The following is a 26,032-nucleotide window of genomic DNA, read 5'->3' as shown; positions in this document are numbered from 1 at the left end:
GTCCTGCTCATCAAGCTATAATGTGGGGCCTGAACATTATCAGACAGGCAATTTGATAAATGTTCCCCTGAAGTAGGGGAACTAGGTGGATTGGGATCTGACTCGTTCCTGAAGCAGCCTGTGGCATCAGAGGGGAGACTTGACTTGAGAACTACCTGCACTTCCGTCAGTATGGGTCAGAGGAGCATGCTTTCAGGGAACTCTATAAGGAAGCCAAAAAAGAAATGTCAATTGGGCATCATTTAAAATGAATCTTGCCAAGAGAGATTCTGCCAGGGGGTAAGTCATCCTCAGCACAAAGAGGCTGGTTACACTCAAATGTGGAACTTGAGGGGAAGCCCTAAGTGACTTGCTCTTTTCCTGTACCTGTTACCCAGGTTATATGTCTACTGGGTTTTCTTTTTTTTAATAAATTTATTTATTTATTTATTTTTGGCTGCGTTGGGTCTTCGTTGCTGCACGTGGGCTTTCTCTAGTTGCGTTGAGCGGGGGCTACTCTTTGTTGTGGTGCGTGGGCTTCTCATTGTAGTGGCTTCTCTTGTTGTGGAGCACAAGCTCTAGGTGCACGGGCTTCGGTAGTTGTGGTGCACGGGCTCAGTAGTTGTGGCTCGCAGGCTCTAGAGTGCAGGCTCAGTAGTTGTGGCGCATGGGCTTAGTTGCTCCGCGGCATGTGGAATCTTCCCGGACCAGGGCTCGAACCCATGTACCCTGCATTGGCAGGCGAATTCCTAACCACTGTGTAACCAGGGAAGTCCCTGGGTTTTCTTAAATGTAGCACATATGGGAAGAGTTCATCTTGGAAGATTAGAAATTGGGACTTAAAAAAATTGATACTCAGGAAAACAGGGAATAAGAATGATATCATGAAGTGCACGTCCTGTACACACATTAGATATTTTTTATATTACCGTTTGACTCAAGCTAGATTTTATTACGCAAATTAAATGGAAATTTTAGTGATTATCCTGTGAGTTGGTGCTGTGTTAATTTAGCTATCTCACATATCAAATTGCCAATCTCCAGTTTGTGATATATATATAAAGCCCCAAAGACTTTTAAACATATGGAAGTGCTTTTATAAATTATCCACCCTATGTCAGGTTATGAACATTTCTAGACCAAAGTGATTTTTCACATTAAGATGGTGTAGGATTAGGTTTGCCTACGTGCAACAGAAACCAAAAATCAACAGTGGCTGTTCACATAAGGTTTTATTCTTTTATGTAAAAATCTAGAGGATAGCAGGCCAGGACTGGTATGGAAGTTCCATAAAGTGTCAGAGACCTACCGCTTCTAGCTTCTTGCTCTGCCATCCCTTGTGTAGGGCCCAATATGGCTTCTGGAAACCTGTCATTATGTCCACATTCCATGCAGCAAGAAGAGAAACAGAAGCAGGACCTTTCCTGGAGGTTGTATATATTTATTCCATTTATGCCCTGTTGTCCAGAACCAGTCACTGGTCATATCTATGTATAAGGGAGACTAGAAAATGTAGTCTGAAACCTCACGGGCCCAGCTAAAATTTGGGGCTTCTATTATTGATGAAGATGGGAAGTCTAATATTGGGGGATAACATTTACCTCTGATACAGGAAACACAGAGGTTAAGAGTGGGCTCTGGAGTCAGATGGCTTCTTACTGATTCTTGGCTCCACCACTTACTAGGTTGTAACTTTGGTCAAGAGTTTACAGTTTTCCATGTCTTTATTTCCTTGGGTGTAAAGTGGGAATAGAGTTTTCATGAGCATTTAATGTGAAGACATTTAGAATGGTGTCTGGCCATGTGCTCTTGTTATTACCATTATCCCCATGATTTATTGCAACTCACCTATGCTACAGCCAGGATAGCCTCTGGGTTTTATTTAATACTCTAGCTCTAGAACTTAGTAGGATGCCTGGCACTTCACAGATATGGATGGCTGAATGAATGAATGAGTCAGACTGCATGTTTTGAATTGTGGAACTTCTACTTTTCTCTCTGGTTTAGCTGGGCATTACTTTATCCCTTTCAGCCTCAGTTTTCCCTTCCTTAAAATGAAGATAAACTATGCCGAAGGTCCTTCCTTTCTCCCTCCAGATCCACTCTCCACCCTTCTCAACCCTGCTCTGTGCCAAGCAGGCTGACCTTTATGGATTGCATCAGTGAGCTCTTTTGCCCTCTGGTTTCCTGTGAATTGCCAGGAACTGGCCTTTGGAAGGCACTGACAGGTGATCAGCAGTGGGAGGAGAGTTGGCTTGGACATTTATTCCTGTGCTTTCCTCCCTGCAGGGCCATGGATTGGCAGTGGCTGTATGCTATGGGTTGAACGTTTGTATCCCTCCCAAATTCAAATGTTGAAATTCTAACTCCTAGTGTGATAGACTTAGGAGATGGGGCATTTGGGAGGTGATTAATTCATGAGGGTGGAGTTCTCATGAATGAGATTAATGACCTTATAAAGGAGACACCAGAGAGCTCCTTCCCCACTTCTGCCATTGCGAGGACACTGTGAAAAGATGGCTGTCTATCAGCTAGGAAGTAGGCACTCACCAGTCACTGCTAGTGCCTTGGTCTTGGCTTTCCCAGCCTTCAGAACTGTGAGAAATAAATTTCTGTTGTTTATAAGCCACTCAGTCTATAATATTTGTAACATAGCCTGAACAGACTAAAACACTGTGTCTGTTCTGAAAGCCACAACTACCAAGTGACCCTCTCTTTACAGCAGTAGATCATTCTGGGTTCCATAACTGCCCTACCCTATGCCTCCCCAATATTGCTGTCTTCAGGGTGCTTCGTCATTGTTTGTTTATTTTCTGAATTCTGGCCACACTTTTATAAATAGATTCTTTATTAAACTCTCTTCATTCCCCATTTGATTTTTCTTTTCCTTCCACCACGATGATTGATATACAACACTCAGGGTTGCTTTAAGTATTTAGGGGAATAACATATATAAAGTGCTTAAGATGGTGTCTGATACAGAATAACCAGTCAATAAACTTAAGAACCAGTAGTGCTATTATCTATTTCCTTTTACTACTCATTATTTCAGTTTGGCAATATCTTTGTTTCATATAATTTTCAATGGTGTTGATTGATTTATTGAAATATTTTACTGTCAAAAATGATGAGATTCACAGAAAGAGAGACAAAATGAAAAGGCAGAGGACTATGTACCAGATGAAGGAACAAAATAAAACCCCAGAAAATCAACTAAATGAAGTGTAAATAGGCAACCTTCCAGAAAAAAGAATTCAGAATAATGATAGTGAAGATGATCCCGGACCTCAGAAAAAGAATGGAGGCAAAGATCGAGAAGATGCAAGAAATGTTTAACAAAGACCTAGAAGAATTAAACAACAAACAGAGATGAACAATACAATAACTGAAATGAAAAATACACTAGAAACAATCAATAGCAGAATAACTGAGGCAGAAGAACGGATAAGTGACCTGGAAGACAGAATGGTGGAAATCACTGCCAAGGAACAGAATAAAGAAAAAAGAATGAAGAGAAATGAAGACAGCCTAAGAGACCTCTGGGACAACATTAAACACCCCAACATTCACATTATAGGGGTCCCAGAAGGAGAAGAGAGAGAGAAAGGACCCGAAAAAATATTTGAAGAGATTATACTCGAAAACTTCCCTAACATGGGAAAGGAAATAGCCACCCAGTCCAGCAATCGCAGAGAGTGCCAAGCAGGATAAACCCAAGGAGAAACACGCCAAGACACATAGTAATCAAACTGACAAAAATTAAAGGCAAAGAAAACTTATTAAAAGCAACAAGGGAAAAATGAAAAATAATATACAAGGGAACTCCCATAAGGTTAACAGCTGTTTTCTCAGCAGAAACTCTACAAGCCAGAAGGGAGTGGCATGATATACTTAAAGTGATGAAAGGGAAGAACCTACAACCAAGATTACTCTACCCAGCAAGGATCTCATTCAGATTCGATAGAGAAATCAAAAGCTTTACAGACAAGCAAAAGCTAAGAGAATTCAGCACCACCAAACCAGCTCTACAGCAAATGCTAAAGGAACTACTTTAAGTGGGAAACACAAGAGAAGAAGAGGACCTACAAAAACAAACCCAAAACAATTAAGAAAATAGTCACAGGAACATACATATCAATAATTACCTTAAATGTGAATGGATTAAATGCTCCAACCAAAAGACACATGTTTGCTGAATGGATACAAAAACAAGACCCATATATATGCTGTCTATAGGAGACCCACTTCAGACAGAGGGACACATACAGACTGAGTGTGAGGGGATGGAAAAAGATATTCCATGCAAATGGAAATCAAAAGAAAGCTGGAGTAGCAATACTCATATCAGATAAAACAGACTTTAAAATAAAGAATGTTACAAGAGACAAGGAAGGACACTACATAATGATCAAGGGATCAATCCAAGAAGAAGATGTAACAATTATAAATATACATGCACCCAACATAGGAGGACCTCAATACATAAGGCAAATGCTAACAGCTCTAAAAGAGGAAATCGACAGTAACACAATAATAGTGGGGGACTTTAACACCTCACTTACACAAATGGACAGGTCATCCAGACAGAAAATAAGGAAACAAAAGCTTTAAATGACACAATAGACCAGATAGAGTTAATTGATATTTATAGGACATTCCATCCAAAAACAGCAGATTAGTTTCTTCTCAAGTGCACACAGAACATTCTCCAAGACTGATCACATCTTGGGTCACAAATCAAGCCTCGGTAAATATAAGAAAATTGAAATCATATCAAGCATCTTTTCCGACCACAACACTATGAGATTAGAAATCAATTACAGGGAAATAAAACATAAAAAACACAAACACATGGAGGCTAAACAATACTTTACTAAATAACCAAGAGATCACTGAAGAAATCAAAGAGGAAATCAAAAAATACCTAGAGACAAATGACAATGAAAACATGACAATCCAAAACCTATGGGATGCAGCAAAAGCAGTTCTAAGAGGGAAGTTTATAATAATACAATCTTACCTCAAGAAATAAGAAAAATGTCAAATAAAGAATCTAACCTTACACCTAAAGGAAATAGAGAAAGAAGAACAAACAAAACCCAAAGTTAGTAGAAGGAAAGAAATCATAGAGACGGGAGCAGAAATAAATGAAATAGAAAACAATAGCAAAGATCAATAAAACTAAAAGCTGGTTCCTTGAGAAGATAAACGAAATTGATAAACCTTTAGCCAGACTCATCAAGAAAAAGGGGGAGAGGACTCAAATCAATAAAATTAGAAATGAAAAAGGAGAAGTTACAACGGACATCACAGAAATACAAAGCATTGTAAGAGACTACTGCAAGAATCTCTATGCCAATAAACTGGGCAACCTGGAAGAAATGGAAAAATTCTTAGAAAGGTATAACCTTCCAAGACTGAACCAGGAAGAAATAGAAAATATGAGCAGACCAATCACAAGTAATGAAATTGAAACTGTGATTAAAAATCTTTCAACAAACAAAAGTCCAGGACCAGATGGCTTCCCAAGTGAATTCTATCAAACATTTAGAGAAGAACTAACACCCATCCTTCTCAATCTCTTCCAAAAAATTGCAGAGGAAAGAAAACTCCCAAACTCATTCTACAAGGCTACTGTCACCCTGATACCAAAACCAGACAAAGATGCTACAAAAAGAGAAAATTACAGACCAATATCACTAATGAGTATAGATGCAAAAATCCTCAACAAAATACTAACAAACAGAATCCAACAACACATTAAAAGGATCATACACCATGATCAAGAGGGATTTATCCCAGGGATGCAAGGATTCTTCAATATACACAAATCAATCAATGTGATACAACCATATTAACAAACTGAAGAATAAAAACCATATGATCATCTCAATAGATGCAGAAAACCTTTTGACAAAATTCAACACCCATTTATGACAAAAACTCTCCAGAAAATGGGCATAGAGGGAACCTACCTCAACATAATAAAGGCCATATATGACAAACCCACAGCTCACATCATTCTCAATGGTGAAAAACTGAAATCATTTCCTGTAAGATCAGGAACAAGACAAGGATGTCCACTCTCACCACTCTTATTCAACATAGTTTTGGAAGTCCTAGCCATGGCAATCAGAGAAGAAAAAGAAATAAAAGGAATACAAATTGGAAAAGAAGAAGTAAAACTGTCACTGTTTGCAGATGACATGATACTATACGTAGAAAATCCTAAAGATGCTAACAGAAAACTACTAGAGCTAATCAATGAATTAGGTAAAGTTGCAGGATACAAAATCAGTGCACAGAAATCTCTTGTATTCCTATACACTGACAACAAAAGATCAAAAAGAGAAATTAAGGAAACAATCCCATTCACCATTGCAGCAAAAAGAATATAATACCTAGGAATAAAGCTACCTATGGAGGTAAAAGACCTGTACTCAGAAAACTATAAGACACTGATAAAAGAAATCAAAGATGACACAAACAGATGGAGAAATATACCATGTTTTTGGATTGGAAGAATCAATATTGTGAAAATGACTATACTACCCAAAGCAATCTACAGATTCAATGCAATCCCTATCAAATTACCAATAACAATTTTTACAGAAGTAGAACAAAAAATCTTAAAATTTGTATGGAGACACAAAAGACCCCGAATAGCCAAAGCAATCTTGAGGGAAGAAAATAGAGCCAGAGGAATCAGACTCCCTGACTTCAGACTATACTACAAAGTTACAGTAATCAAGACAATATGGTACTGGCACAAAATCAGAAATATAGATCAATGGAACAGCATAGAAAGCCCAGAGATAAACCCACACACCTATGGTCAACTAATTTATGACAAAGGACGCAAGGATACACAATGGAGAAAAGACAATCTCTTCAATAAGTGGTGCTGGGAAAACGAGACAGCTACATGTAAATGAATGAAATTAGAACACTCCCTAACACCATACACAAAAATAAACTCAAACTGGATTATAGACCTAAATGTTAGACCAGACACTGTAAAACTCTTAGAGGAAAACATAGGAAGAACACTCTTTGACATAAACGGCAGCAAGATCTTTTTTGACCCACCTCCTAGAGTAATGCAAATAAAAACAAAAATAAACAAGTGGGAACTAATGAAACTTAAAAGCTTTTGCACAGCACAGGAAACTATAAACAAGACGAACAGACAACCCTCAGAATGGGAGAAAATATTTGCAAATGAATCAATGGACAAAGAATTAATTGCCAAAATATGTAAATAGCTCATGCAGCCCAATATTAAAGAAACAAACAATCCAATCCAAAAATGGGCCAAAGACCTAAATAGACATTTCTCCAAAGAAGACATACAGATGGCCAAGAGGCACATGCAAAGATGCTCAACATCACTAATTATTAGAGAAATGCAAATCAAAACTGCAATGAGGTATCACCTCACACCAGTTAGAATGGGCATTATCAGAAAACCTACAAACAAATGCTGGAGAGGGTGTGGAGAAAAGAGAACCCTCTTGCACTGTTGGTGAGAATGTAAATTGATACAGCCACTATGGAGAACAGTATGGAGGTTCCTTAAAAAACTAAAAATAGAATTACCATATGACCGAGCAATCCCACTACTGGGCATATACCCAGAGAAAACCATAGCTCAAAAAGACACATGCTCCCCAATGTTCATTGCAGCACTATATACAATAGCCAGGTCATGGAAGCAAACTAAGTGCCCATCGACTGACGAATGGATAAAGAAGATGTGGTACATATATACAATGGAATATTACTCAGCCATAAAAAGGAATGGAATTGGGTCATTTGTAGAGACGTGGATGGACCTAGAGACTGTCATACAGAGTGAAGTAAGTCAGAAAGAGAAAAACAAATATTGTATATTTACGCATATATATGGAATCTAGAAAAATGGTACAGGTGAACCAGTTTGCAAGGCAGAAATAGAGACACAGATGTAGAGGACTAACGGATGGACACTGTGGAGGGAAAGCGGGGGTGGTGGTGGTGGCGGTGGGATGAATTGGGAGATTGGGATTGACATATATACACTAATATGTATAAAATAGATAACTAGTAAGAACCTGCTGTGTAAAAGTAAATAAATCAACAAAATTTAAAAAAATGATGAGAGCATATCTAAGGTTAATTTTGGGGTCGACCTTATACCTTAAAACAAGATGATACCTAGTAATTTTTTCCCTAAAAGATAACATCTTATTTTTCGTTAAAGTATAAAATATGAAGCCCAATACAGTGTCCCCTGCCACTGACTTGTGAACTTTGGAATCTATGAGGAAGAGTAGTTGAGCTAAGAATATAGGAGTCTGAGCTAGGAAATTAGGCTGGGAGGCTGGTGATTCAGAAGGTTGAGGTCTTAGGGGCCAGTGGTCATAGAAGCCTAGGAGTAGACCAGGGAGCCAGGATCAGAGACTACAGTTAAAATTGCTTTGCGTAGGATGGGTTCTTAGTTTTACAGAGCCTTTTTATACTTGACAAAAATGGACCAAAGGAATTTGACTCTAGCTATGATACTCTTGCAGCTGAAGTCTCCAAATTTCTAAACAGTAGTTTCTCTTTTCTGAACAAAGCTAGTGGAATTAATGTGATCTTGGGCTTCATTGGATGTCTTAGGGAAGCTAGTCTTCAGATTTGGAGAAAGTAGTTGGTTTCTCCGTGGCGGTGAGTTCTGAATCTCTGCTGTGAACCTCCACATTTGTGATCTTCTAGAGTTTTGTATGGGAAGAATATTGAATCCTCAGCATCCATTTTTGTTCTGAGATCCTCTAAATATTACCATGATGCTTCTGCAATTGACTTTAGTACACCCTGTAATTATCAGGTTTTTCTCATAGTGATAATTGCTTGATAATTCATTGAATTATCCTCTGTGATAGAGAATGGATAATGATGATGATGATGGTATCTGAAGTCCTATGTGATTTACAAAGTGATTGGTACATTTTCTTACTTAGAGAAGTTAAAATATACTAATCTTGAGAAGGAAATAGAAAGCAAATAAGCATTAGTATGTAGTTGAATGCGGTACTTTCCATTTCATGGAAACACCAATTTGATTTTTATTTTCCAACAAAACATAGTAAAGAATTGCCACTTTCACATATTTATGATGTAATCATTGACTGCTATGGGACATTTCTTATTTTTTAATGTTAATGGAGTCAACAATTAAAATCAGAATGTACTTCAGAAATATATTTTACTAATTGAGCATTTGTGGCAATTCATTTATTTTCCTTGTATGCGGCTTTTATTTTTCCAGATTTGGATATCAGAAACACATGAGAAAATGGCACAAGTTTGTTTAAACACAGAATTGGCTGAAATAAAGAGCAAAGCTTTATTGAATGAGGAAACGATGAGCTCTGGAATTATTGAAAGGTATGCTTCATACTGTCCTTTGCTTAGAACAGGCACATTCAGGAAAGGGTTTATGTAAGTAGTGAAGAGGTATAGTGGCCCCAGGTACATATTACAGGACCACATCAAGCACAATCAACACATCCCAAGCTTCCATGCTTTCTGTTCATGCTGTTCCCTCTGTTTGGAATTCCTTTCCCTTGTTTGTTTGCCAATCAGCACTACGCATTCTAGGTCCCTCTAAAATGTCATTTCCCCTTTACACATTTTTTTCTGGTCCTGGTTCTGACAACTTAGGTTTGAACCCCATCTCCACAATTTACTTGTGAAAATTATGTGGTATCTATAATCCTCAGTTCATAAAATGGGAATTATAAAAGTATCTACTTCATAGGGTTGTTTTAAGTTTAGATGAAAAGAAGTATGAAATGTGCATAAAAATGCTGCCTGACATGCAGTAAGAATTAGGTAAGCTGTCATTAATCAGAATTAATTGCTCTCGGGGCTTCCCTGGTGGCGCAGTGGTTGAGAATCTGCCTGCCAATGCAGGGGACACGGGTTCGAGCCCTGGTCTGGGAGGATCCCATATGCCGCGGAGCAACTAGGCCCGTGAGCCACAACTACTGAGCCTGCGCGACTGGAGCCTGTGCTCCGCAACAAGAGAGGCCGCCATAGTGAGAGGCCCGCGCACCGCGATGAAGAGTGGCCCCCGCTTGCCACAACTAGAGAAAGCCCTCGCACAGAAACGAAGACCCAACACAGCCATAAATAAATAAATAAATAAATAAAAATTGTATAACTTTAAAAAAAAAAAAAAAAAAAAGAATTAATTGCTCTCATATTCTTGCTCTCTGAGCATTTTGTTTATGTTCTACATAGCAGTTGGACTTACATTCAAGTTATTTATATGAAAGTGTTTCCTCTGAGATTGTTCCTTGAGGGTAGGAACTGTTTCTTAGTCACATCTGTAGTCCTGCAGCCTGGCATAGTGCCTTTCCATGGAGATGTGTGACATAGACTTCATCGTGTATTGTAGTTATTGGACAAAATGCTGAAATTTCTTTCCATTTACTTGTTGGGACATTTTATTTTGCAAAGTGTATTAAAGTTGCAAACATGGAAATCCTTTAAAAAAATTATAATAAAAATTCAGCTCCCAAATTAGTTTTGTATAGCTCTGAAAGTTTATAAATATCAACTTGACATGTTTTCTAAAAATTGTTATCTTGTTTCCAGGGACACTGGATTGCCTACCACAGGTTTTGGAGCTCTCTTTCCTAGACACCCATCAGATTGGTACGAAATGTTCGTAGTCCCTAAACTGCTGCAGATTGTACAAAATGTTTCTTAATAGTTCAGGAGGTTTGTTTGCAGGGGTGAAGGAGTGAGGGGTGAACCAAGGTCAACAAAGTGCCCTTTATGTGCCATCTTACAGACTTCTTTCCTTTTTTTAAAAAAATGGTGTTTATTTTTTTCCAACTTATTAATACCAACAAACCTGTTAGAAGAAAAATAGATTATCATTTAAAAACAATTATGAACAGTGATATGTGTGTGTTTGTGTGTGTGTGTGTGTGTGTACAAAAAAATCAGCATTAGACTTCTTTAACAAAAGTTTTTTCCCATCAATATGCAAGCAATAATAATAATAATAATATAGTAGTCAATACTCATTATTTGTAGATTCTATATTTACAAGTTCTCTTACTTGCTAAAATTTATTTGTAACCCCCAAATCAATACTAAGGGTGCTGTTACAGTCATTAATGGATATGCATAAAGTGGCAAAAAATTTGAGCCACCCAGTGCACACATTCCCAGCTGAGGTGGAACAAGGCAAGACTCTGCCTTCTTGGTCCAACTCTCATACTGTACGCGAGTGTCCTTTTCATGGTCATGTATGTTTTTGTGCATTTTTTTGTGGTTTTTGTTGGTGATTTTGCTATTTGAAATGGCTTCCAAGTGTAGTGCTAAAGTGCTATCTAGTGTTTCTAAGGGCAAGAAGGCTGTGATGTGCCTTATGAAGAAAATAGGTGTGTTAGATAGGCTTCCTTCAGGCATGAGTTACAGTGTTGTTGGCCATATTCAACATTAATGAGGCAACTATATATTGAATAAAATGTCTCAAACAGAAACACACATAAAACCAAGGTATGTATTGATTGGTTGATGAAAATGTTGTGACCAGAGGCTTGAAGGAACCTAGCTCTGTATTTCCTACAGAGCTAGGAAGAGGTTCAGGATTTGCTAATTCAGCATTCACAGTGCCTTTATGGAATATTACTGTGAATAATGAGAATTGAGTGTATAGCAAGAAACTACTATTTTTTACTGATAAATAAATTTCTTTTGGGGGCAGCATGACTTGTTACTACAGAAAAGAAATTTCTACTCATCTTCCTAAAGAAAACAAACTTTCATAATTTCTGTAATGATAAATAGATAAGTGATGAAATATAGGTACTTACAAGCATGAGAAAATTCTGTGTTGGATTGTGTATTATGAAGATATGAGTACATATCATCACTGGAAATTTAGATGTTTTTGCTTCCTTTGAGAGCTGTCTGGCATTAGAGCTAACCTGTTCTGCAGAGTCTGCCTAGGGTGGGGGTGGAGAGTACCCTAAATGATAATGCCCCACCCCATTCATAGTCATCTGTTATAATTTTGGCCAGGTGTTCTAAACTGCAGGTTCTAATCTTCATTACTCCTGCAAGGCTGGCCTGGTCTGTGTCCTCTACAGCCTGCTGTAGCATCTCTAAGTAGGCTGGAAGATCCACAGGGAGTATTCCCAGAATGATCATTGAGGAGGTGGGCTTCTGGCTTCCATCAAGGTGATGAACTAAAAACATCCTGCTGGCTCCCTTTCTTGCACTGAAATCTAGAAATTCCAATAAAGACATGGGTAGACAGAATGAATCCAGAGGCAGACTTTGACAGCTATATCAAAACTCTGAGAAAATCTTTAGAAAATGATGGGCTAGAGCAGAAGATTGCTGAGGGATGGGATGAAGGGAGAAGAGAGAAGGCAGGGTTGAGGTCTCTACATGGAGACTTGGGCCAACCCAGGGTGAGAGCTGTAATCTCAGTGGGCCAGGCTTGGATAGGAGCTGAACAAGGCTTATCTATTGAGTTTGCAAACTTGGATTATATGCTCCAAGTTGGATTTTTCTGCATTGATTTTGACTGCTGTTTTCAGCCCAGGACAGAAAATGAGACACCCAGGGCTTTACATAATAGAAATTTTGATGCCAGCAACCTACCTCCCTGCAGCTCTGATCTCAGCATTGAGATCTATAATGCCAGTACAGATAGCCAGGAGGACCCTGAGTTGTCTCCTCCAACTCCAATTAGGGAAAGCAATCTCAGATATAGAGGAACTAGGCAGTATATCTTGAGGAGAAAGAAATGCCAGGGAAAATAAGTGCAGTTAAGCCCAGAGAAGTACAGTAGAGACACTCAACTCATATCTCCTACACATACACTGAAGACACCAGCTAAGCCTCCCTTTTCAGTGGACCACTTATGTAGTCATCAAAAGCAGAGGCACACATTAAAAAAAAAAAAAAGAAAAAAAAGCAGAGGCAACTGATCATCTTAGTAATAATACAGATGAATTCCCGGTCTTAAAAAAATATCATGACACATGTAAAGAACAAAAGCATGAAGAATGAAAAGATATAGGCAACCTATACCAGATGAAGTAGACCTGATGGAACAAATGTAACAGGAATTTAAAACCAATGGAACCGAAATTTAAAGCTTTATTACTTAGAGAAATAAAGACAGTTAAAAAATAAGGCAAAATAATAAAAATCAGGTTGACATTAACTTCCCAACAGCAACACTGGATGCAAGAGCATAATATTAAAATATTGAAGGAAAAGAATTTTGAACTCAGAATTATTTAAATTTGAGAGTCAAATAAAGATATCTTCAGGCATATGAGGACTGGTTTCAGACTTACTATCCTGCCACAAATAACTACAGGACTGAGCAAAACATATTAGGCAACTGTTGTCAAGGGTTGGATAGCAGCCAGCGTGGTTCTGTGCTCCTGAAGATGAGATGTGAGCATCACTTATGCACTGAAGTCACTTTTCCTGGCTGCAGCGCAGCGGGGTGAGCCCAAGAGTAGAGCAGTGTTATTGTTGAGCTGGGTGGCGGGAATAGGAATTTAGAGCTTCTGATGTAACTGGGATTTGTAGGATACAGTATTGGACAGAAGGAATTTGTGTTTGGAGGTGGGAACAGTAGTCTGCATGGGATTTCCCTCAGGTTCTTAGTCAAGGGCTGGGCTCTGCATGCACTATCAAAATAGTACATACTCCTGCTTTTAAAAAATCAAATAGAACTGTCTATAGTGTATTCTAAAATTTCACAATGGTGCTCCCTCCTGCATGGTAGTATTGTGTAGTGGGCTTCAGGGCTCCATTACCTGCTTTCAAATCCTGGCCCTGCCACTTACAAGCTGTGTGAACTTGGGCTAATTGCTTAACCATTCTGTACCTGATTTTTCTTCATCTGTAAAATGGGGATGATAATTATAAAGCCACCATGTTATAGGGTTGTTGTGACAATTAAGCAAGTTAATACATGTAAAACAGTTAAAATAGTAATTTGTGCATACATGGTAAATGCTATGTAGATCAGTTGGGCTAGACACTTGGCAAACCCTTTTCGTCTAGAAACACGTATCTATCAGTTCAGGAAAATATTCTTGATTTATTTCATTGATGATTTATACCCTCCATTTTCTCTGTTCTCACTTTTTGGAAATCCTTTATGTGGATGTTGGTTTGCCTGGCCTGGTTCTCTAATTTTCTCATCTTCTCTCTATTTTATATTTATCTTTATTGTCTACTTTACTCTCTGTGTCTTCAACCCTACTATTGAGTTCTCTTTTTGTTTTCTGAATCCTTCTGTTTTTATAGAATCCTTTTTTGTTGTTTGTTTCATGACTGAACTATCTTCTCTTATCTGTGTGGGGATGTTAATAATAGTTTGTTTTCCTTAATTTTTTTCTTCATGCATCGTATCTATTTCCTCCAAGATACTTTTTATTAGTTTGCCTTTTATTTGTTTGCTTGGTCTCTATCTTCCATACTAGAAGCTTTCCTCAGATGTTTGATAATTAATTCTTGGTTCTCTGTGCATGATTAAGAGATGAAGGTCAGAACCTGTGTGTGAAGCTTGTTGATTTGGAGCTTTACTGGAGGAATCTAGGTGGGCCATTTTTTTGTAGAAGCCCTGGTATCAGTATTTTTAGTCTTTCCTCATGAGCTGGTCACATTCCCCAGAGGAAGTTCCCCAAACTGCCCATCTAAATGGCGAAGGGCTGGTGCCTGTGTTCTTGAAGTGAGTAGGGCAGTTGGCTGGGACATCAATATTAATCCTTCATCGTGTATGGTCACTGAACTGTGTTGTTGGTCAAGAACTTTCTCTTTTACCCTTCCTAGTGAATAAATTTCTAGTTTCCTGCTGGAGTAGGGGAGGGGCAGTTATCCAGCAGTAGGGTGTAGAGGAGGAGTCTGGAGCTCATGTGCTTCTCAAACAGCTCTCTTCCAATCCTCCTTTGCTGATTTAGGATTTATTCAGCTTTCTGCTAAGTCAGAGACCACTCGTCCATCTCTTGAGTTTCCAAAATTTATTTCTCTTGTCCCTTTTCTGTTCTCCTTGTTCTTGTGGGTTTATTTTTACTTTTCTGAGTATCTTTGACTTTAGTGGAGCTTTTTGAGGAAGCAAGATTTGATGTGTACATTCAGTCTTAACCCTGAAGTCATTCAGTCTCATCTGAAATGTCACCTCCTCCAGAGGACGTTCTCCTTGTTCTTGTGGGTTTATTTTTATTTTTTATTTTTTTGAGTATCTTTGATTTTAGTGGAGCTTTTTGAGGAAGCAAGATTCGATGTGTACATTCAATCTTAACCCTGAAGTCATTCAGTCTCATATGAAATGTCACCTCCTCCAGAGGACCTTCCCTTCCTACTGCCACCCCCAGCCTATCTGGTAGGTCCCTTGTGGGTGTTCATAGCACCATGTACTTCTTTTATCCTTACACTATTCATTTAGGTTGCTATTACTTACATTCTTATTTGTCTTTCTTTATGAATTCAATGCTCTGAAGCACAAGGCTGTCGCAGCTCTCCCCTAGTCCTAACAGAGAGCCTGACCTGCAGCAGATATAATTAATTTCTTGAATGAACAAATTAGTTATTTCTGATGTTGAACAGCAAATTATAATGGAAAAGGGGCATGACTAATTCCTATTTTACTTGATTTAGGACTTTAAGTCCTGAAGAACCAAAGTTGTTCTCAATTCTATTCTGGTAAATACATTAAAAGACATGGTCTTTTAGAAAATCAGCCCTTATTAGTTTGAATTGCTAGAATTACTTGTTTGTTTTACTTGATTCACAAGTATTAACAAGGAAATAAATACATGAGCACCATCAACCATCCTCCACTAATTCCATATGTAATTCTTTCTTTCAGTTAATGTACACTAATTATAGGATGTTCCATACAATAGAATGCTGTGGTGTTTTAGAATCTGCTGTCTTGAATATTAAATATTCTTTTGCTTCTTGCCAACTGTACAGCTGTAGGAGTTAAATGTCAACTTTAAAAGGCAATGAATAAAAATGAGTTTGCTCAATGGACCAAAATAATGTGCTTCAACTTATAAAAGAAAAGCTGTAATCATAATGTAAATTTAAACTTCAGGTTACCTCAGTGGAAAAAATCAGAATACAGGTATAGCTTTGTTATTAAGGAGACATTAGTCAGATGCATTTATCTTAATTTTAGATAACATCCATTATGTAGTGATGGCATTTGACAGTCTGTTTATTTTCTCACAACTCAAGCAATAGCCCACCTACATTATTTTGAACAAATGTGAAGGAGACGCAACACCGTTCTTTCTTAAATTGGCAGCAAACATCTCAGTGGAACATATTGAAAATCAGAACAACTAGAATGTTTGACACCACTGGACTTATCACTCCTCACCTAAACTAGAGAAAAGGGCTTGGTGGATAATTCCTTCCACATGTGTCACAGATGGAGATAAATTTTAAACAATTCCAATATATGGAACAGTCAGGTTGAGACCAAAAGTGATATTGATGACTTACACTTCAAAAATGAGATCAGTATGCTTTGAGGCTAGATTGAGCTCATCCAGAACTAGAGTTATTGCTTCTCTTGACAGTCGATCGCATCAGTGAGTTACCAAGAAATTGGCGTTGGCCAGTGATGGAAGGGGTGAAAGTCAAGGAGGCTCAAAGACCTCTTAGACATTAACAGTGCTCTTATGGTCTCAAATGGATACAGTTGCATGTTTAGGGGTCTCTAACATACATTACTTTTACTACATGGATACAGACATTAAAGTTGTAGAAAAGTAGTGAGGCACATTGCCTTTAAGGCACATAGGAAAAGTGGATGGGAACACGAAGATGTAAGTTAATTTAAGAGTCTTTCTTTGCCCTCCTACCTTGTTCGCAAGAATCCTCAAGGAACGTTCACTTAATTTGGAAGTACTCTTTATGAGGCATGGAAAACTCACTCACTAATTATCAGAAGGCTCCTCGAGTCTGATTATCTAATACAAAATCATATGATTCGTCTGTAGAACCAGACAGTTGTAGCTGATTTATTCTAAGAAGTAAGGTTTTCCACATATAATATCTTGACTGTGTCTGTGACCATTTAACAAACAAAAAACCAGAAAGCAAAACGATAGAATAAAACAACAACAACTCAAGAGAAAAAGGGAGAAAACTCAAATTAATAGAATTAGAAATGAAAAAGGAGAAGTAACCACTGACACTGCAGAAATACAAACGATCATGAGAGATTACTACAAGTAACTCTATGCCAATAAAATGGACAACCTGGAAGAAATGGACAGATTCTTAGAAATGCACAACCTGCCGAGACTGAACCAGGAAGAAATAGAAAATATGAACAGACCAATCACAAGCACTGAAATTGAAACTGTGATTAAAAATCTTCCAACACACAAAAGCCCAGGACCAGATGGCTTCACAGGCGAATTCTATCAAACATTTAGAGAAGAGCTAACACCTATCCTTCTCAAACTCTTCCAAAATATTGCAGAGGGAGGAACACTCCCCAACTCATTCTACGAGGCCACCATCACCCTGATACCAAAACCAGACAAAGATGTCACAAAGAAAGAAAACTACAGGCCAATATCACTGATGAACAGAGATGCAAAAATCCTCAACAAAATACTAGCAAACAGAATCCAACAGCACATTAAAAGGATTATACACCATGATCAAGTGGGGTTTATTCCAGGAATGCAAGGATTCTCCAATATACGCAAATCAATCAACGTGATACATCATATTAACAAATTGAAGGAGAAAAACCATATGATCATCTCAATAGATGCAGAGAAAGCTTTTGACAAAATTCAACACCCATTTATGATAAAAGTCCTGCAGAAAGTAGGCATAGAGGGAACTTTCCTCAACATAATAAAGGCCGTATATGACAAACCCACAGCCAACATTGTCCTCAATGGTGAAAAACTGAAACCATTTCCACTAAGATCAGGAACAAGACAAGGTTGCCCACTCTCACCACTATTATTCAACATAGTTTTGGAAGTGTTAGCCACAGCAATCAGAGAAGAAAAAGAAATAAAAGGAATCCAAATCGGAAAAGAAGAAGTAAAGCTGTCACTGTTTGCAGATGACATGATACTATACATAGAGAATCCAAAAGATGCTACCAGAAAACTACTAGAGCTAATCAATGAATTTGGTAAAGTAGCAGGATACAAAATTAATGCACAGAAATCTCTTGCATTCCTATACACTAATGATGAAAAATCTGAAAGTGAAATTAAGAAAACACTCCCGTTTACCATTGCAACAAAAAGAATAAAATATCTAGGAATAAACCTACCTAAGGAGACAAAAGACCTGTATGCAGAAAATTATAGGACACTGATGAAAGAAATTAAAGATGATACAAATAGATGGAGAGATATACCATGTTCTTGGATTGGAAGAATCAACATTGTGAAAATGACTCTGCTACCCAAAGCAATCTACAGATTCAATGCAATCCCTATCAAACTACCACTGGCATTTTTCACAGAACTAGAACAAAAAATTTCACAATTTGTATGGAAACCCAAAAGACCCCGAATAGCCAAAGCAATCTTGAGAACGAAAAATGGAGCTGGAGGAATCAGGCTCCCTGACTTCAGACTATATTACAAAGCTACAGTAATCAAGACAGTTTGGTACTGGCACAAAAACAGAAATATAGATCAATGGAACAGGATAGAAAACCCAGAGATAAGCCCACGCACATATGGTCACCTTATCTTTGATAAAGGAGGCAAGCATATACAGTGGAGAAAAGACAGCCTCTTCAATAAGTGGTGCTGGGAAAATTGGACAGGTACATGTAAAAGTATGAAATTAGAACACTCCCTGACACCATACACAAAAATAAACTCAAAATGGATTAAAGACCTAAGTGTAAGGCCAGACACTATCAAACTCTTAGAGGAAAACATAGGCAGAACACTCTATGACATAAATCACAGCAAGATCCTTTTTGACCCAGCTCCTAGAGAAATGGAAATAAAAACACAAATAAACAAATGGGACCTAATGAAACTTAAAAGCTTTTGCACAGCAAAGGAAACCATAAACAAGACCAAAAGACAACCCTCAGAATGGGAGAAAATATTTGCAAATGAAGCAACTGACAAAGGATTAATTTCCAAGATTTACAAGCAGCTCATGCAGCTCAATAACAAAAAAACAAACAACCCAATCCAAAAATGGGCAGAAGACCTAAATAGACATTTCTCCAAGGAAGATATACAGATTGCCAACAGACACATGAAAGAATGCTCAACATCATTAATCATTAGAGAAATGCAAATCAAAACTACAATGAGGTATCACCTCACACCGGTCAGAATGGCCATCATCAAAAAATCTAGAAACAATAAATGCTGGAGAGGGTGTGGAGAAAAGGGAACCCTCTTGCACTGTTGGTGGGAATGTAAATTGATACAGCCACTATGGAGAACAGTATGGAGGTTCCTTAAAAAACTACAAATAGAACTACCATACGACCCAGCAATCCCACTACTGGGAATATACCCTGAGAAAACCATAATTCAGAAAGAGTCATGTACCAAAATATTCATTGCAGCTCTGTTTACAATAGCCAGGACATGGAAGCAACCTAGGTGTCCATCATCGGATGAATGGATAAAGAAGATGTGGCACATATATACAATGGAATATTACTCAGCCATAAAAAGAAATGAAATGGAGGTGTTTGTAATGAGGTGGATGGAGTTAGAGTCTGTTATACAGAGTGAAGTAAGTCAGAAAGAGAAAAAGAAATACAGTATGCTAACACATATATATGGAATCTAAGGAAAAAAAAAAAAAAGGTCATGAAGAACCTAGTGGCAAGATGGGAATAAAGACACAGACCTACTAGAGAATGGACTTGAGGATATGGGGAGGGGGAGGGGTGAGATGTGACAGGGTGAGAGAGTGTCATGGACATATATACACTACCAAATGTAAAATAGATAGCTAGTGGGAAGCAGCCGCATAGCACAGGGAGATCAGCTTGGTGCTTTGTGACCACCTAGAGGGGTGGGATAGGGAGGGTGGGAGGGAGGGAGATGCAAGAGGGAAGAGATATGGGAACATATGTATATGTATAACTGATTCACTTTGTTATAAAGCAGAAGCTAACACACCATTGTAAAGCAATTATACTTCAATAAAGATGTTTAAAAAACAACAACAACAACAACAACAACAAAAACTATATAAAGCAAATCCAATTTTGAAAGAGATATAGTATAAATATAATTTTAAGATCTTATTTCTCAGAAGCCCTTATTTAAATATACATATATAACTATATGTGGTCCTGGGATAATGGTTCACAGGAGAAGTTCTTTTTTTTTTTTTTTTTTTTTTTTTACAGGAAAAAGCCAATTCTGGCATAGAATATTTGCTGGGTGAGAAGCAGGTCCATGGGCTCCTGGGTCAGTTTGAGGTCAGCCCAGAAGTACTGACCACCTACTAGAGGATAGAGACAAAGCAAGGTAGACCTCTTACAAGGCCAGCTCTAACTAATGTGTCCTGTCATTTTTGCCAAATTTCATTGCCTTCTGGTGGTAGTGATTAGTGTTTATTGTTGAAATTTTGTGATAAATGTGTCTTGTTTCCAGAATCATCCAAACATTTATGTGATCCACATGACGGGAGAAGAAAGAAATTAGTAGTGTTTTAGATCACTGGGTAGCTTTTTGGACATAGTGTGGTTTTTAAGAAAGGGTGTAGGAAAATAGGAGACCTGGATTCTACTTTGGGACCTGTACTAAACCTGCTATGTGACTTTGTGCTGGCTAATAACCCTCTCTGGGCTCCAGTTGTTTCCATCTGGAAAATGAGAGGATTGAACCAATTAATCTGTAAAGTCCTTTCCTGCTCTAAAATTTTATGGTTCTAAAGAAGAAAGGCATCTGTAGTCACATAAATGGACAAGTTAAATGAGGCCAAAAAGTAGTTCAGATGGTTAAGTTTTCATTGTTGGCAGAGAGCACTTATCCATATGTGTGTGGAGTGATTGCCTCACAGCAGCAGTAGCAAGCTTAGGCCACAGTTTAAACTCTCTCAATTTACTCCTCTCACTGGGGCATTTAACATTTGTAAAACCTTTGGCCCTCTTCAGAGGAAAGGGACTGAATATGACTAGCAGGAGGTTTTTTTTGTTTTTTGTTTTTTCTCAAAGTGCAAGGCATTTACTTTCTTTTCTACTCAAGCACTTGTGTTGTGGCTTGTCTCTTGGTAAAATACCACCCAGTTGTTGGACATTTGTCCATGAGAAAAAGAGTTTAAAAATTGCCCTATGGTGATGGTGATGAGGATAACAACAAAGAAAATGTGGAGAGGAGAATGGTGTGGTGAAAAGGCTATGGAATGAGAATGAGACAGACCTGAATTCAATTCTTTTTTTTTTTTAATTTATTTATTTTTGGCTGCGTTGGGTCTTTGTTGCTGAGCGCGGGCTTTCTCTAGTTGGTGACGAGTGGGGGCTACTCTTCGCTGTGGTGCGCGGGCTTCTCATTGCGGTGGCTTCCCTTGTTGCAGAGCATGGGCTCTAGGTGTGCAGGCTCAGTAGTTGTGGCACACGGGCTTAGTTGCTCCGTGGCATGTGGGATCTTCCTGGACCAGGGATCGAACCTGTGTCCCCTGCATTGGCAGGGGGATTCTTAACCACTGCACCACCAGGGAAGTCCCTTGAATTCAATTCTTGATACCCTTTCTTTTTTAAAAAAATTTATTTTATTGAAGTATAGTTGATTTACAATGTTGTGTTAATTTCTGTTGTACAGCAAAGTGATTCAGATATATATATACACATATGTATATTCTTTTGCATATTCTTTTCCATTATGGTTTATCACAGGATATTGAATATAGTTCCCTGTGCTATACAGTAGGACCTTGTTTTTTAATCCATTCTATATATAATAGTTTGCATCTGCTAATCCCAAACTCCCAATCCATCCCTCCTCCTTGGCAAACCACAAATCTGTTCTCTATGTCTGTGAGTCTGTTTCTATTTTGTAGATTAAGTTCATTTGTGTCATATTTTAGATTTCCCATATAAGTGATATCATATAGTATTTGTCTTTCTCTTTCTGATTTACTTCACTTAGTATGATAATCTCTGTGTTCATCCATGTTGCTGCAAATGGTGTTATTTCATTCATTTTTATGGCTAATATTCCATTGTATATAGGTACCACATCTTTTTTATCCATTCATTTGTTGATGGATATTTAGGTTGTCTCCATGTCTTGGCTATTATGAATAGTGCTGCTATGAACATATGGGTGCATGTATCTTTTTGTTGATTCCCCTTCTTATTTGTTGTAGGACCTTTTATTTCTGTGTGTCCAGCTTTCTTCTTTTGGATAACATTCTCTCTCCCATTCAGTGCAATCCAGTTAGTGTGTATGATAAATGGGCTGATTCTGTTCTCCACTCCCACCTCCCCACAAACCCAAGTGTTGGGCATATGACCCAGGCCAGGCCAATCAGAAAGCACTCTAGGATAGTAATCGGAGTTTTGAGCAAGGTGCCCTCTAGTGCTCCAGGTGACAAGTTACAGAGGGCGTCTTGCTGCTAGTGGAGCATCTATCTGTAAATGAAGCTAAGCAGAGGTGTGGAAAAAGAGTTCTGATTATATTCTTTTTATGTGCACTGGTATTTTCCCTTTTTTTTCTCTTCATCAAGCTTGAATAACTTATAACTTGAGTAATACTAATAATAGCAAATACTTATATGGTGTTTATTATGTGCCAGGCACCATTATAAGGGTTTTACATGTGCTGACTTATTTACTCCCTATAAAAACTCTGTGAGTTGCTTCCATCATCATCTACATTCTATGGAGGGGGGAAAAAAGGTATAGAGAAGTCAAGTAACATGTTCAAACTCTCACAGCTGGTAAGTAATAATGAGCCAGGATTTTAACTGAGACAGTCATACATCAAAGTTCATGGTCTTAGCTACTCTACTAAACTGCTTCTCTGAATGATAGATCAACTAAGACTCCATCACTTTCCTCTGTAAACCCAGAGATGATAATTGCTACATTTAGCCTTGAGCACCAAGCTCTTGAAGGAAGTACTGGTGAAAGTGTGGTCACTTGTCTCCCGAGGTGGCCGCCGACATTTCCTTCCCTCTCTGTACATGCATGCTACAGCTCCCATGAAGAGGCAGGGTTATTCTGAGCTGGCCTTATTACTGTCTTTGATCAATAAAATGTAGCAGAACTGACGTCCTCAGACTTCTGAGTGCAGACCTTAAAGGGACTGGTAGTTGTTGCTTTCTGATTCTTGGACTCTAGTTAACATGCTATAAGTAACCCAAGCCACATGGTGGAGAATTAAGACACTGTATTTGACAGCTCCAACTGAGCTCCCAGACAACAGACAAAACCAGCTGCCAGCCATGGGAGTGAGCTATCTTGGATATTCCAGTCTAGTCAAATGCCTGGATGACTGTAGCTCTAACTGACATCACATGGAGCAGAAAAACCACCCAGCTGAGCCCATGATCTTACATAATAATCAGAGATAATAACATGGTTGTTATTTTAAGCCAGGAACATTTAAGCCACAGCAATAGGTAATTAAAACAAACTTCATGTCTCTACCATGATTACATGGCTACTTCTACCGTTATTTGGCCTATTGGTATAGTTTTGTCATTGCTAATCCATCAGGCATGCAAGCAGTTCAAACTTTTGAAACTGATGAGCTAATAAAACAAATGAGTGGTAAAGATTTTCAAAATGTCAATGTCATGTAATTTATATTTAATCCCATTTCCTTTTATCCCATGCCCATTAATGATGAGCCTCTATTACTAGTATTACTCTTTATAATATTGGAAGTTTATGTGGTTGTCATAAATTTATCATTATTTATAATTACTTAAAATAAGTCTTCAGTGGGTCCCAGTGGATAGAACTATGTTATGCATCTTTGAGCCACAGAGGTGGTTTCACAGGAATAAGAACTTTCCAGAATTACAGAAATCTTTGCTGCTATCCATATTTAATTTGGTCCCATATTTGCTACTTACATAGTTAAATTATTACCCTAACATGTAAGAACAATATATTGTTTTCAAATGGCTTCCAAAAGTTATTAGGCCTGAAGAAATTATATTTGTGCCACATATCTGAGTTTATTCTTTCAACATAAACATTTAATGAGTGCCTATTATGTATTAGGAATATAGAGACAAAAGACACCCCCATTCCTGAATTAGCTCATTATCTCATATATGAAACAGAAAAATAACCAGTCAATACTCGTGTATTAGTAAGGAATATACTTGGCTGAAAGTAACAGAAAACCTAACTAGTAGCAACTTGAATAATTAAGGAATTTGGTCATCTAGCATGAAATATAAGGGAGTTCAAGACTGATGTGGCACCTGAACAATGTCATCAAGGATACAGGGTCTTTTTGTCTTTCTTCTCTACCAGCTTTGCTAGGTAGCTTTCATCCCCATACTCTCAAGATGGTTACTATGTCTCCCAACAGCAATCTGTTCTAGAAAGGAAGACGTGGGAAAACAAAGAGATAAAGGAAACCCTCTTCAGGATCTTCATTTTACATCTATTGGATGGATTGTGACATGGCCACCCTTGGCTGGCCACCCTTGGCTACAAGAGTCTTCTAATTAGAGAAAGACAAGGGAGAAGGGAGGTTGGAATAGGGGTTGAATAAGCCAACCTATACCCTACAACATGCTAGGGTAAACATAGTGATACCTGAGTTGAATCATGGAATAGGAGTTGGAATTAGCCAGACCAACAGGAGAGAAGGGCACCCCAGGCAGAGGATATAGGCCATACAAAGGCAGGGAGGAGTGGGACCTATGATGGGCATACCTGGTTCACAGAGTACATGTTTGCACTGATGACAGCTAAAGTTGGAGAGAGATGCTGGGGACAAAGCAAGCAGGGCCTGAAAACTATGTTAAGGAATTTGGACTTTATCTTGCAGGCAGGAGTGAAAGGTTTTCAAGCGTGGTGTAGGAATGATCAGATTTGTGTTCATAAAGCAGACAACAGATTGGTAGGCACCTGAGACTATAGTCAGAAGACTGTTGAACTAATCAAGGCAAGACATAATAAGGGCCTGAGCTTTAGTGATGGTGGTGTGGAGGGAAAAAAGGGTTCAGATTTTAGACGTATTAAAAGAGAGGAATAGACATTTACTGGATGATTGGTTAGTTATGAGGGTAAAGAAGACTCAAGGTAGAATACCAGGCTTCTGGCTTAGGCAACTGGGGGTTAATGGGGCCATTCATTGAGGCATTGAAGATGGGAGGAAGATCAAATGTCAGATAGCAAGTGGATATTTGAGACTGGAGCATAAGAGAGGTCACTGACCCAGACCCAGTTGCTAATATAAATATCTTAACTAGTTCCTCTGCCTCCAGTCTTGTCCCTTTCAAACCGTTCTCCATCCAGCAGCTTGAATAATCCAATTAAAATGCAAAGTAAATCATGTTCTTCTACTGTTTACTTAATATCATTGCAGTATTGTTTTTTTCTTCTAGTGTTAATGAGCACATACTATGTGTCTGGCACTGAGCTAGGGACTTTCGTACCTTATTTCATTTAATTCTCATTCTTTGAAATGGAGGCTGCAACTATCTCCATTACAAAGGGGTTCAGAGAGGTAAAGTAACTTTCCAAAAGTTCCTTACCTAGTAAGCACCTAGTAAGAGCTGGGTTTTAAATTCATGTCTGGTCTGTCTGACTGCAGAGGCTGTGTTGTTCTTAACCACTATAGTACGCTGTCTTTCATGCTTAAGCGGATAGAGTGCTCCCTATCCTTCAAAGTACTTTCACATGCATTATCCACTATCCCTTTCCTCCTAACATTCATTACAAGGTCATTTGGGTAAGTATTTTATTAATTGTATAGATGAGTAAATCAAAGCACAGAGGTAATAAAGGACTCCAACTCATTAATTAATCCATCCCTTCTATAAATATATATGGATTGGATACTCATAAGGGAAATTAAGATGC

The 26,032-nt window shown here is 38.2% G+C and overlaps 1 protein-coding gene across 5 annotated transcripts in view; it reads left to right on the top strand.

Moving 5' to 3' along the window:
* The window catches only part of CFAP95 (cilia and flagella associated protein 95), a 135,588-nt gene that overhangs the window by 77,027 nt on the left and 32,529 nt on the right, over nucleotides 1-26,032 (top strand). For all 5 annotated transcript variants that reach the window (XM_061201197.1, XM_061201196.1, XM_061201198.1 and 2 more), the window contains 2 exons: nucleotides 9,272-9,390; nucleotides 10,606-10,665. In XM_061201197.1, the coding sequence (XP_061057180.1) occupies nucleotides 9,272-9,390; nucleotides 10,606-10,665 (179 nt within the window). The remainder of the gene's footprint in view (nucleotides 1-9,271; nucleotides 9,391-10,605; nucleotides 10,666-26,032) is intronic.

This window comes from Eubalaena glacialis, chromosome 9 (genome assembly GCF_028564815.1).
Source record: "Eubalaena glacialis isolate mEubGla1 chromosome 9, mEubGla1.1.hap2.+ XY, whole genome shotgun sequence".
Classification (NCBI taxonomy): domain Eukaryota; kingdom Metazoa; phylum Chordata; class Mammalia; order Artiodactyla; family Balaenidae; genus Eubalaena; species Eubalaena glacialis.
This window is presented reverse-complemented; position numbering and strand designations above follow the sequence as displayed.